This window comes from Papaver somniferum, chromosome 2 (assembly GCF_003573695.1).
Source record: "Papaver somniferum cultivar HN1 chromosome 2, ASM357369v1, whole genome shotgun sequence".
NCBI lineage: Eukaryota > Viridiplantae > Streptophyta > Magnoliopsida > Ranunculales > Papaveraceae > Papaver > Papaver somniferum.
This window is the reverse complement of record NC_039359.1, coordinates 177,300,501-177,314,703: the sequence shown is the minus strand read 5'-3', so window position 1 is coordinate 177,314,703 and position 14,203 is coordinate 177,300,501. Positions and strand designations below refer to the sequence as shown.

At 33.4% G+C, this 14,203-nt stretch overlaps 1 protein-coding gene across 1 annotated transcript; it reads left to right on the top strand.

The window, feature by feature from the left end:
- The first annotated feature begins 8,075 nt into the window (after positions 1–8,075).
- LOC113349863 (alcohol dehydrogenase class-3-like) lies at positions 8,076–11,960 on the top strand. Its single transcript, XM_026593902.1, has 9 exons — positions 8,076–8,236; positions 8,331–8,467; positions 9,420–9,466; positions 9,557–9,882; positions 10,455–10,537; positions 10,637–10,712; positions 10,943–11,100; positions 11,197–11,358; positions 11,529–11,960. Exons 1-9 carry the CDS (start codon positions 8,203–8,205, stop codon positions 11,643–11,645), a joined length of 1,140 nt encoding a protein of 379 aa, XP_026449687.1. The 5' UTR covers positions 8,076–8,202; the 3' UTR covers positions 11,646–11,960.
- Positions 11,961–14,203: the final 2,243 nt, after the last annotated feature.

The following is a 14,203-nucleotide window of genomic DNA, read 5'->3' as shown; positions in this document are numbered from 1 at the left end:
TAGTTGTGAAGGCCTTGTGAATGCCTCATAATAAATAATCTAGAACTGTCTTATGAAAGCACATCTGAAACAAATGCCAATTCTTTTCAAATCCTGTTTTGAGGCATACAGAAATATCTCGAGGCATACTCAATAAGGACAAAAATAAAGTCACTAGGTAGTAAAACCGAGCCCCCGATTCACCATATTTAATAATGACAGTAATTCCCTTATCATATATATATATATATATATATATATATATATATATATATATTCTTTTTTTACATTAAGAAAATTAGACTAATAAAATAGAAGTATTTTTACAAGAAACTGGTTGGAAGCCTAGCAACAAGCTGGATTCTGACTCCCTTCTGAATAACATGACATATTCTATGAAATAAAGCACTACGTATTCTAACATTGGCGTCGTGGCTAGCTAGACAATGTTGAAGATTGATGTGATGGGAGACCACCAGAATTTTAAGAAAATTAGACTAATAAAATAGAAGTATTTTTACAAGAAACTGGTTGGAAGCCTAGCAACAAGCTGAGCTCTGACTCCCTTCAGAATAACATGACATATTCTATGAAATAAAGCACTGCGTATTCTAACATTGGCGTCGTGGCTAGCTAGACAATGTTGAAGATTGATGTGATGGGAGATCACCAGAATTGTCGGGAAACGATTTCAGGGTTTCAGTCGCCCGAAAATCGCTAGACTCTAATTTTTTTTAATTTTTTTTTTGTTTAGTTCTTTGAAAAAAATTTAGATTGTTTTAATTTTCTTTTCTATACTTACAAAACCTAGACCTAGGTTCGGCTGATAACTTACCAGCCGAACCAATTTTTTACGAAAACATACCTAGGTTTCACTACTTAGCAGCCGAACTTTACTCTTAGACTACCGAACCTAAGTTCGGCTGACTCGAGCAAAAAATAGGACAATCGAACTTAGCATTATTCTTCATGAAGTGAAGTTCGGCTAACATATTCGTGTTTAATTATCATCCGGACTGTTCATAAGCACTTTTAGAATGAAGAACAATGAGTAATTCGACTGATAATTCTTTTCACTTGTAAGCCGAACTTCACTCTATAACTGCCATAAAACCCTAATTTTTTTCGATTGAAACCTAATTTATCAATCAAACACAAGAAATAAGATATTTGCTTGTGGAAACTTTTTATTGTGCATTTCCTTGCAGTGAGGATCTGTTGCTCTCCAACTTCACTCAATTCGGTTTCTACTTCAACTTTTTATTCTTCTTCTTCTTCTTTGCAGACTAGAAGAATGATTAGATCCTCTACACTCAATCGATGACGATGAGAATATAGTCTGGTTAGCGTCGATTGAATTAAATAAGAGACGATAAAATTTTTAATCGAGTTAGCATCGGTTGGAGTAAATAAGAGAGAAGAGAAGAAAAACAATTTAAAATAAATCTACAAAAAAAAAATAAAATAAAAGTAAAAATTCAAATAAAATTTTAATAAATAAACAAATTAATCAAGGTTATCTAAATAATGTAACTAGCATTATACACCCTTATCAACCTACACTAGTTAGGATAAGCATTTTGTATTCCTCAAAAAACATGATTCTTCTTTTGAGTTGTGCTGTGAGAGGTCGCCCTCATGATAACTCCCGTAAGGGATCACCTTATAACCATCGGATATGACATCTTAGATGTGCACACATCTCTAGACAAAAATTAGCTAATTAAATTATTTTTATTACTTTCTCTTGTTTTTATTACTGGATATTTAATTTTATTTGTTCTTTAATCCCTCCGACAAATTGAAGATTTAGTTATTGGCCCGTGAGATGATGATTTTATTTTTTTTCCTTTTTTTGTTGCCTAAAAACCTATAATTGGGCACGTCTTTTTTTTTTTTTTTTAGGTTTAAAACATGGAAGAGGAATTGAACAATTTTTATCATGAAAGTTTCTAAGTTACTGATCATGTGGAAAAAAATTACATCAATAGTATGTTCTATTTCTTTACTCTTTAGATGTTAATACCCATGTTGTTATTATCCCAGATGAAATCCCATGGGCTACAAAGTCAAAATCTTTCGTTGTGGAAAGAAATTCCAAGATTAACATTATCAATAAATTGGAGAATGAAAAAAATAAAACAAAACTAGTAGGGAGAGACCATAAGATTATATTTCCTATTTTCTTACAGATCAGGGTAAAATAAAAAAAAAAATAGCTATTAGGAGAGGTTCAATGGAAACAGTAACATTGAAACCTACAAAATCTACCTTTTAAATTACAGATTTCGGATCTCTACCATATGATACTACAATACTAGTCTTTCGGTCGTTAAGTCATTTTTTTCCATCTTACAACAATCAAATTAAAACTTACCCAACAAACATATTTAAATATTGATCTTCTTTTCTTACTGCTTCTATTTATATCCCACATCATCATCATTCACAAGCACACCAATCATCTCCTCTATCAGATTAATCAATCTGGATTGAGAGAACGAAGCTTCGTCGGTCTTGCATAAACAATCACTTGAATATAACATACTTAAATTTACTGCTAGTTCTTAATACTAAGAATCAGTAAGATTGGAGAAAACTTGAGATAAAACAAGAGAAAATTATAAAAATTGTTATAAACGGAATTTAAAGTATAGATTTCCACTTTAGTGGAACCCTATTTCTCGGACACAAAGTATCTAAACTTTATAAATAGAGACCTAAACCTTTGTATTCCACACACATTAGTAAAAATCTCTTTTTCTCATTCCCTCTACTTTGTGTCCCCTTCTCTATTTTCTAGTTTCACAAGAAATTCAAAGATAAACAGTACCAATAAAATTGGAGAATGAAAACAATAACAAAAAAAGCTACTAGGACAGGTTCGATGGAAACAATAACAATGAAATCTACCTTTTCAATTACAGATTTTGGGTCTCAACCATATGATACTACAATACTAGTCTTTCGATCGAAAGATAGTTAAGTCATTTATTTCCATCTTACAACAATCAAGTTAAAACTTACCCGACAAATATATTTAAATGCTTCATATGCCGCATCATCATTCACAAGCACACCAGTCATTAATCAATCTGGATTGGGAGAATGAAGCTTCGTCGATCTTGCATAAACAATCACTTTAACATAACATAATCGAATTTACTGCCAGTTCTTAATACTAAGAATCGGTAAAGCTTAGAGAGAACTTGAGATACAACAAGAGAAAATAACAAAAGTAATTTAATTATCTAATTTTTATCTAGAGATGTATGTACATTTAAGATGTCATATCCAATCTTAATTTGCTCCCAAGATGGGTATGGAGATATTCCTAGGATACAAAGCTCGATAAAGCATATTTGATACGAATTAATATGGGTATGGAGATATTCCTCCCAATATGTCCCACTTATAAAGCGTAGTTTGGATAACTTAGGCAAGATAAAAAGCGGCCAGGATTCATTCTTGGCAAAGCTAAATCCATAGCCTTGGTTGTTCACATCATTATTGAATCATTAATTTCTTATAATAAATACTTTATTAATCTCTTATCATAAATGTCTTATAATTATCTTAATAAATATAATTTCATTATATAAATAATAAATTTATTAATAAAGAATCATAATAACTTTTAAAATTCCTTTCAACCCATAACATTTTTCTAAATGTATTTTTATTAAATAAATAATAAATTTATTAATAATCATATACATAGAAATTAGGGATGACCCAGGTGGTGTTTGAGATTGGAGATGCATGGAGCCGGTGACGATAGTGATGGTGGTGGAAAAGGTAGTGGTAATTAGTGGTTTTGGTGGTGGGTTGCCATCTGAAATGGCTCACAATTAGAAATCAATGTCGTAGACTGTCTGGGAGTTTTCAAGAATTGGAGATATATCTTTTTTGAGTCGAATGAGTTTTCATTGGAAATGTCTCAATGTTTTATGATATAGTGTCTTAGATAAATGAAGGGATATTTTGATTTTAGGTCACATAAAAGTGACCAGAATTGCGTTTGGGTCACGATAAAATTTTAGTTAGAGTTTAGGTCACAAGACTGTAGTTAACCGTCTTGACCGTTAGTTAAGTGTTTTATTTTTAAAAATTAATTCCAATAATTTATAAGAACCGAACAGGTCATTCAGGCCTTTTAGCAAACACCTTTAGTGTGTTCTGTCGGGGTGATTTAAACCCACCGTTTCTCCTTCCCTGCAAATTTAGCTTCTAGAAAAAGCATACACATTCAATCTAAGACATTCATTTACATATCCAACCTGCAGACCCATTCATTACACCATGTCCAAGTAGTTTATCGATAAGAAAATTCCGACTGGATAATACAAGACTATGCAGTTGTAACAATGTTCAAACACCACAATTAAATTATGAATGCACACCCTTTTTAAACATACTTTTAAGCAAATGAAAACCAAGTAGATAACAAAGGTTCAAGAAAGTAGCGAGTGAATTATGAAAGGCTACATACACTCTAGTTGTTCAAATAGGAGTTTTCTCAAACACTACGTACCCAAACTCAAAATTCAACAAAGAAATTAAATATTGAATACCTCTAATGAAGTTTTTAGTCTTCATCAGACTCACTCCAATCATCTTGTTCTTCATCATCACTACTATCTACTCCATCAACAGGGTTTCTCATAAACCCTTTTTGAGTTGCTTTACTGGGTGAGGAGTTTTTGTCGTAACTAATCTCATTTGAATTTGCTGAATGACCTGTTCAGTTCTTGTACTCATCTTAAATTCCCTTTTGTTTGATTATTTGAGGATATTAGGTATTGCTGCATGTGCTGCCGGAGGTGATGGTGGAAGTGTTGGTTAAACTGAAATAGGCAGAGGTGATGCTGGTTATACCGGAAGTGGTGAAATTAAAAAAACAAAAGATAATTAACTAACGGTCAAGACGGTCAACGACAGTCCTATGATCCAAATTCTAATTAAAATTTTGTGGTGACCCAAACACAATTCTGGTCATTTTTATGTGATCTAAAGTCAAAATATCCCATAAATGAATTATTATTTATTTGTGTTATTCAAATATAAGAACATACGATGTAATATGTAGTGTAGAGTCAATTCAGAGTTTTAATCTTTTTGGACAATTTTAGAATGGGACAAAATAAACAAGGATTCTGAGCTTATGGGACACAATTATTTATGGGAAGAATGAGTTTGAGTGATGTAATTTTGTTTTATTCTACATACTTCGATGTTTTGATATTGCACGGTCACTAAAATAAGGGAGACGTAGAAGGGAAATACCATTTCAAATGATCGATAATTTGTTTTTGTCATTGCAAACTATAAAACATATCAAATATCATTGGTTTTGTTGTGAAAGAGGGCAAGAATAAACATTATTTGGGAGAATGTCAAATATCAAACATACTGGAAAGAAATCATATATGAGTACATGATAAAAGATTTGTGGACCCAAGAGTAAAAATATATATTGGTTTTGTCTTCATTTTTGTAATGATAAGGAGAGTAAACTCGATAATTAACAAATATTAAATTTAATATCCAGATAAAAGTTATGCCCATGTCGTTTTAGCACGGGTTAAGTGCTAGATAAAGCTACGCTGAACTAAAGGCTATGTAAGTAGTGGCCAAAATTTGTCTAGGAAGAAGATAATTCCACGGTCTTGGTTTGTTCAACCAAACTATTATAAATGTTTTATTAATTAGTATTCCATTAGTTTTTCATAATAAATTATTAATTAATTTTTCATCATAAATGTCCCCTTAATTGATCTAATAAATACATATTTTTATTAGTAAATAATAATTTTATTAAATATTAATGGTGGTATTGGATGAAGTAGTGTGTGGAAGAGATATTAAAAACACAAAAATATTATGTTGGGTGTTGGTCTTTCCCTGGTGGTGGAAGAAATAGTGCCGATGGCTGTTTTTAATGGTGGTGGGTGCTGGTGAATAATAGTGAACAATAATATTTTTGTGTCTTTACAAACGCGTAACATTTTATTGTGAAAGATACAGTTAGCTATTTTTTCGCATAATTAGTAAGGAAAAAAACCAAATATTTCGTGGATGATACCAGATCTTATAAGGCAATATCATCATATACCGCTGGATCAGCCAAGTAATACCCGATCAGACAAATCATGACTTTTGGTGTTAAATAAAATTTATTACAATATAAAAGAGAATTTAATAAAAACAAACCAATGGAATAAAAAAAAAGTGGAATAAATTAATTGACGACTTAAGTTTGTTCAATATAAAGTTTTCTCATGACGTCTATGATTAAAAATTAAAAAGCACGTCCAGTGGTTGGGGATGGAAGCAACGGTGATGTGGGGGAAAGAAGTGGTATCAAGTGATATTTTGGATGTGGTGGGTGCTGGTGAAAGTAATATATTTTGTTAATAATGTTTCGCTACAAATTGGTTAACCTTATAAAGAATATAAAATGTGGTTGATCGTCTTAATGATAACATAAACTCGATAAAAATACATGACAATTAAAATAATAACTGCAAACGAACGGTATGAATCAAAATCAATACACAATAAATTAACTTATCAGTAAGTCGCACGGTTATGACACGAGTTATATCATAGCTAGGTGATATTTTTTTCATGTTTCTTTGTTCTGTATTATAAAATAAAGTTTAACTAAGTTAGTTAACATAGAGAGAGATCTTGATTTGCCCTTCCGATTGATAAATCCACGTTTGTGGTCGATCCCATGAATACACGTTTTAATTAGGAAATAATGCATTACATATTCTCTTTTTTCCATCCCAAAAATCAAAAACAAAGTGGAGAAATTTGATAGACTAAAAATAACAAACCTACATTCCCATAAAACTAAAAAATTGATTCTCTCACTCACATCTAGAAGGAGGAGTGGACTTAAAAACTTTAGTTCCCCACTTTTGAGCAAACCTAAATCAGAAATAAATTTGGGAATTAAAGATAGACTAAAGAGACAAAAGAAATTAAATCCAAGAACATGCTTTCGCTCAACCTTATTTCCTTGATGATTTGATATCATCCTCGAAATCTTTAGGGCCTTAATTTATCAACTGTTATTAGTATCATCCTCAAGATTTGTTTAGGGAGAAGATAAATCAATGGTTGTTTAAGTAAGTGTTTATAAGTGACGTCTATGATTGAAAGTTAGAAATTCATATCTAACGGTCTTAATCTGTGCACATCATTGTTATCTCATTAATTTCTCATAATAAATATTTTATTAATATCTCATGATAAACGTCTTATTAATTATCTAAATGAATATATACTCCCACTCAATAGATAACAACTATGTTAATAATTAAATCAATATATATTATGGGTAATAAGGGTAATGTCTGTGAGTGACGGTGAATGGAGCCTTTGACGACAATGTTGCTGGTCAAAAAGGTAGTTGTAATGGGTGGTTTTGGTGGTGATATCACAATTAGTCAATATAGTAGTGTGCAATGTTTATTCGATGTCGTTATGACACAAATAACATTATATTTTATAAGTTGAGCTTGATTTTTCAGGTGTTAAAATAAGCTCGGTCAGATACAAAAGAAAAAATAATAATCAAAATGTGTGAAGAACAATTGTCAGTTTGAATAGTAACAACAAATGAATAACACCTGTCAAAACAATTTTTTTCACTTATTTTCGTGGCCGTGTCGTTACGGCACGAGCCAAGTTCTAATACTAATATAAAGAAAAGAACTCTTTTTGGTAGGAGACCCCCCTAAACTACTTAGTTGCGCAATTTTTTATATATTTACATAAATACTATTGTTTCAAAAATAGATCAAAATTTTTAAAAATTTAATATAACGAGTACAAATAAGAATAGTAAATTTTTATTTTAGGAATTTTTTTCATGACTTTCAAATTTAGTACAGTTGGATGAGTAAAATTCAAGCATATGCATCGCACATGTGTCCTTACTAGTGATTATAAGGTGAGCCCTTCTTTCTTTTTTAAACAAGCCCATAAAACTTTAATAGTGTAGACAGGGCCCAACCAGGTGGAGCGTAACATCCATCAGTCCTTTGTTGTTTGTTTCCAATACTGGCTCCAACCAGCAGTCTCTCTCTTGTTTTAATCTCACATTTTCCACTTCTCTATCTCTACAAATCTTTAGGTGTGATAAAGGAACCGAGAGTTGAAAGGTTTTTTTCTTTTCCTTTTTGTCGTGCGTTGAATCAATCTATATTCATGGCTACTCAAGGTCAAGTCATCACCTGCAAAGGTAATCTCTCCCTTTCTCTTTGTGTATATATAAATACGCGATGGGGGTTTTGATTATGATTATATGTTGCGTTTGGTTGTATTGAAATGTGAAGCTGCGGTGGCCTGGGAACCCAACAAGCCATTAGTGATTGAAGATGTTCAGGTAGCTCCACCGCAAGCTGGTGAAGTTCGAATCAAGATATTATATACTGCTCTTTGTCACACTGATGCTTATACATGGAGTGGCAAGGTATAACTTCCTATTCAATTAATATTTTTTTCAATACGGGGCAATGCGTTTAAGCTTATTATTTTAATTTCTTGAAATTTTATGGATTAAAGCAGCTTAATTTTATTGTTATGATGAAAATGAGTCGACCCCTTTCTTGTAAGATCTAACTGAAAGATTCAAACAGATCCAGATGGTTGGTTGTAATATAATCTAAGTTAGGTTTATCAAAAATTGCTTCCTTGACTTAATGGAGCCACCATAGGAGGAAATTTTCATATGGTGTATCTGTGCTGTCGTTTCATTAAGATGTTCACAACTCACAAGTGTAATTGGATTTGAGGTTTGGTAGGTAGGGAAATGGTTTGCACTAGTCTTTACTGAAATTCGCAGTTTCTTAAAATGCTTTATCAGCTTAAGTTACTGTGGGTTTATGGTGTGTCTCCTTCGGCTTTTAACCTAATGATTTCATATGATTGTTCTGCACAACAACCACAAGTACCAACGTAGAAGCCCTTGATTTTGTCTTTTGCGCATATACTTGATTAAGTTCTTGCCACATTTACGAGTTACGACGCATGTCTTGGTGGCGTGTGGTTATTCAGTTTGAGTTTTCTTTTTTCTTTCTTATCATTAATAGTTCACTACTCAAAGCAAAATCAGAATATGGCAAGAATCATAGTGCTATGGTATTATCTGTTGGCACAAATGGGTGCCGCGGGCATATTACGAGATGAGTGTTTCCAGGATCTATGTATAAATTTAGAACTATTCGGAATATCGCTGATTTTCAAACAAGCGTCGTTGCGAATAGGAGTAGCTTCTTATAGCTTGCTGGTGAACTTCGACCATGTGAAGAATGATATGTTCTATATTAGTAGGATTATCATAAAAATCCATACACTGTAAATGAAGTTTGTTAACATTTTGTCCTTGTCATTATGTGTATTGACTCCAATAAATATGCACGCAGGATCCTGAGGGACTCTTCCCTTGCATTCTTGGTCATGAGGCCGCTGGGTACGTGTCTTATGTATGATATATACAATCCTATACTGAGACTAAAATTACTTACTGGAACTTGTGTGTGTAAAAAATTTACATGGACAGGGTTGTTGAGAGTGTTGGTGAAGGAGTTACTGAAGTTCAACCTGGGGACCATGTTATCCCTTGTTACCAAGCAGAATGCAAGGAATGCAAGTTCTGTAAATCAGGAAAGACAAATCTCTGCGGAAAAGTCCGGTCTGCTACTGGAGTTGGCGTTATGATGAGTGATCGCCAGAGTCGTTTCTCAGTGAATGGAAAACCCATCTATCATTTTATGGGAACCTCAACATTTAGCCAGTACACTGTTGTACATGATGTCAGTGTTGCAAAGATTGACCCAAGTGCACCTTTAGATAAAGTATGTCTGCTAGGTTGTGGTGTTCCCACTGGTGAGTCTTATGCACCTGATACATGCACAAATTATAGAAAGTCATGTATCTGTGTGTAGCTTTTTTAGCTGTTAGTTGAATGCCACTTTCTGTACATGGTAGGTCTACATTGAAACTATCGTGATGCTATTGCTTGTAGTTCTAAATTATAATCCTTTACATCCTTTTAATTGATATTTTTCTACTACCATATGTAACGCTTGAGCTTAAACAGCAAGTGGCTCTCTTCAATGTTGGATAGTGGATGAAGGGGATCATCAGAAAATTCCCAACTACGTTATAATCTTCATATTTTGTTTCACTGAATAAGCATATTCTTGATTTCTTTTTGCTTCAGTAATTACTAGACTCATTATCTGTAGTCCTAACACACGGTTGCTTTTCTCTTGTTACCTTGTGAGTATAGGTTCCGTAATCCAGTTTATAGAATTATTATAGTGTTGTCACCTTGAAACAACTAAAACCCAATATGTATTTGTATTTCTGAATTTTATCTACTACTTCCCTCGGTTCTTAGCAATCTACCTTGATGTTTTTTTTTCTTTCCATTTCTAAGTTAATTTTTATTGCAGGTCTTGGGGCAGTTTGGAATACAGCTAAAGTTGAGGCAGGTTCAAATGTTGCTGTCTTTGGTCTTGGGACAGTTGGCCTAGCTGTACGAACTGAACTTAAACACCTAGTAGTCTGGAATGGTAGATAGCGTAAGGGGAAGGCTCACTAATGTGTATCTACTTTCTTGTTTATTATTCAATAGGTTGCAGAAGGCGCAAAAGCAGCTGGTGCATCACGTATAATTGGCATTGACATTGACTGCAAAAAGTTTGATACAGGTACAGTACTGGATACACTATTGTTTGTGTAGCTATTTTACTTGCCGATTTTCAACTTTTTTTGAAGCTTATATTTGCTTTTCAACATTGTTATGTCCGCTAGTTTTGTGGTTGTCTTATCTTTATACCAAAAATACAATGTTCCAATGTATTATCACGAAGTGAGTTTATCTCTAGAAATAGCTAATGAATTGTGTATATCGTGTGTTTTTCAACTGTGAGATTTGCAGCAAAGAATTTTGGGGTTACAGAATTTGTGAACCCAAAGGACCATGATAAACCTATTCAGCAAGTCCTTGTTGACATGACGGACGGTGGAGTTGACTACAGTTTCGAGTGCATAGGTAACGTATCCGTGATGAGAGCTGCTCTGGAGTGTTGTCATAAGGTAGGTCCAGCTCTGAGTTCTCAGTGGCCCCATCACACCAACTTAGTGCAGGCAACTATACGAGACTGACACTTTCTTTTTGGCTTCAACTTCTAGGGTTGGGGGACATCAGTTATCGTGGGTGTTGCCGCATCAGGTCAAGAGATATCTACTCGTCCTTTTCAGTTGGTCACTGGACGTGTTTGGAAGGGAACTGCCTTTGGTGGATTCAAGAGTCGTTCTCAAGTACCATGGCTTGTTGAAAAGTACATGAAGAAGGTACTAAATTCCACAAATTCCTTTTTCCCAGCTTTCCTTTTGTTTGTTTTTCTCCCCATCTCCCATGGCTTCTTGTTGCCAAAAGGCTCCCAGGTAATGATGTACTGTCTGCTTTGGTGCTAAACAAACAGGATTTTAATATGATTAAAATTTATTATTATTTGTCACAGGAAATCAAGGTTGACGAGTACATAACTCACAGCATGACCCTTGGTGAGATCAATAAGGCCTTCAACCTGATGCATGGAGGAGGTTGTCTTCGATGTGTACTTGAAGTGCACCCTTGAGGTGATTCAGATGTTTCTGATCCCTAATCATGCCTTATATATGTAAAAGCAAAACTCCAGTGTCAGTCTCTTCTGTCTGTTTCTCATTTCAAGCTTAAAGTCTAATGTCTAGGGTTATCAATTTACTCTACAAACAACCAACAGTGTTGTCTTTCATGTCGACCTTCTTTTTGTGTCGGGCTTGGATCGTATTTCGTCTTGAGACCACTTACAAGTTACAACATACATACACATATATTAGCTAGTTTCTTTGTTGCCTTTTACTATAATAATGACGAATCATGATTATAGGTGGTGGCAGACTATCTTGCGCAATTTGAATCGTTAAAATGGTCACTGTCTAATGAGATTATCTTCAATACTTTAGTTTCTTAAACATGATTATTAACCAAAGCACTTACTATATGTGTTATTCAAGTCTTTATAAAAAGGTAATGGAGGATCTCTCAGCCTTCATTTTCAATAGAAGGATCCAGTTTTGGCAGGTCATGGAGGACCTCTGGAAAAGTCAGGAAAGGATTTGTTGGTGGCGGACTAGGTTCGTCTATAGTTTCGCATCAAAATTGACTCAAGATAGTAACCCCCCTCCCTTCCCATGCATGATGCAACCGTTTTAAGGGGGGTGGTCTACCAATAAATGGGTAGTTCTGTTTGGTCCTTATTTATTCAAAAATATTAAAGTATTTTTTTTCTTTCTTATTTTCTCTGGCGTGGTTTCTTTTTATTTTCCTCTCTTCTTTGTTATTTCTCTACTAATTTCTCTCTTCTTAAAATTAATAAAAAAATAAAATAGAAATGAAATATCTTTCAAAATATAAGTCAAAAATTAATAAATTTTATATATTCGGAAAGGTCTCGTCGAGATCTACACAACGAGTACCCATTATACTATATTTCGAAATTTTAATGTTTTTGGTGTAATAGTAGTTCATATCCGAGAATGAACATTATTTTAGAACATGGTAGTTCATTCTACTTCTAACAGTTCATTTCGTAGAATGAACTCGTATATGCTAGCAATTTGTTTTGCAGAATAAACTCATAAAAGTAGTTCATTATTAAGAATGAAATCGCAATAGTAGTTCATTATTATAATTCATATTGTAGAATGAACTCGTAATGTCTTGTGATTGTTCATATTGTAGGATTGATAATTCATGCCATAAAATGAACTCGTAATGATAATCAAGTATGGTAGTTCATATTGTAGAATGAACTCGTAATAGGTGTTCATTATGGTAGTTCATATTATAAAATGAACTCGTAAATGGTGGTCCATATTGTAGAATGAACTCGTGATAGGTGTCTATATTGTAGAATGAACTCCTAATGGTATTTCATATGGTAGAATGAACTCGTAATAGTAATTCATTATACCAATTCATTTTGTAGAATAAACTCGTACGTTACTTAGTCATGACAGTTCATTCTGTGGCATGAACTAGCTACTATGATAATTCATTAAAGTAGTTCATTTTGTATAATGAACTAGTATAATAATTCATTTTATAGTTATTTTTTAGCCTAGGGAAAAAGAAAAAAATTAAAAGCTCCGAAACATAGCAACAATGGTACTCGTTGGAAAGCTCTCGTCGAAGGCTCCGAATATATAAAATTTATCATTTTTGGACACGTGCTTCAAAAGATATTTCAATTTTAAGTTTTTATTTATTTATATTTATTAAGAGAGAAATGAATAAAAAAAATGCATTTCTACCACTATCAAAAGATTATGACATCATCGATGATGTTATTCCGCGTGGATATTGTCCACTCTAGGACCAAACAGTAATATATAAGACCAAATAATAACATATATTTAAAAAAAGGACAAAACACACAGTTGACTTGGTCAACAAGACCAAACTAACTCAATTAAATTTTAAACTTGTGACCCAAATTTACCTAGTAAATTTTGTCGCGTTGACTTAAGTGAATGTAGTTGAAAATATGTTCCGAGAACCAATATTATTCCTGCAAACTCAAATCAGGTTGTGACTCGCAACCTATATATATTGCTTAAAGTCTGTCTTAATGCCTACCCCTGATCCAAAAATTTAGCACGTGACTAGGGGTGAACATGATCTGGATCAATCTAGTCTCGTCCTCATCCGATCCAACATCCATCAAAGCTCCATTTGTTACATGTGTGGATGGGCAGATTGGATGCATATGATCCAATAGACTGTTTGGTATATATAATTAATATTTTAAATGGGAAAATTAGGCTATACTCATGGGTTATCCATAAAATCAAGCCCTTAACTAAAAGAACTTTAAATCGAAGCCCTAAATCATCAAAAGACTAGGTTTCACCCCAGCCTATGGCCGGGCTCAACCTTTTCCGTTTTTTCTTTATTGTTTAGTCAGCCGGTCAGTGTCTGACACAAAATTAATTTTTCTTTATTGTTTGGGAACTAATTTTGGTATGTGTTTAAATTCGGGAATCCGGTTAAAAGATTTCTAACAGGAAATCGACGACGTCATTGTTTTTTTTCTCCCCATCCGACATTCACGATTGTCTTTCGCCCAACTTTCGATCCTTGCCGTGGGATGAC

Coding starts and splice junctions, on each gene's coding strand:
- LOC113349863 (XM_026593902.1), top strand. CDS start 8,203: ATGGCTACTCAAGGTCAAGTCATCACCTGCAAAG. Junction 9,883..10,454: donor AGGTTGTGGTGTTCCCACTG/GTGAGTCTTATG, acceptor TTTTTATTGCAG/GTCTTGGGGCAGTTTGGAAT. Junction 11,101..11,196: donor CTCTGGAGTGTTGTCATAAG/GTAGGTCCAGCT, acceptor TTCAACTTCTAG/GGTTGGGGGACATCAGTTAT.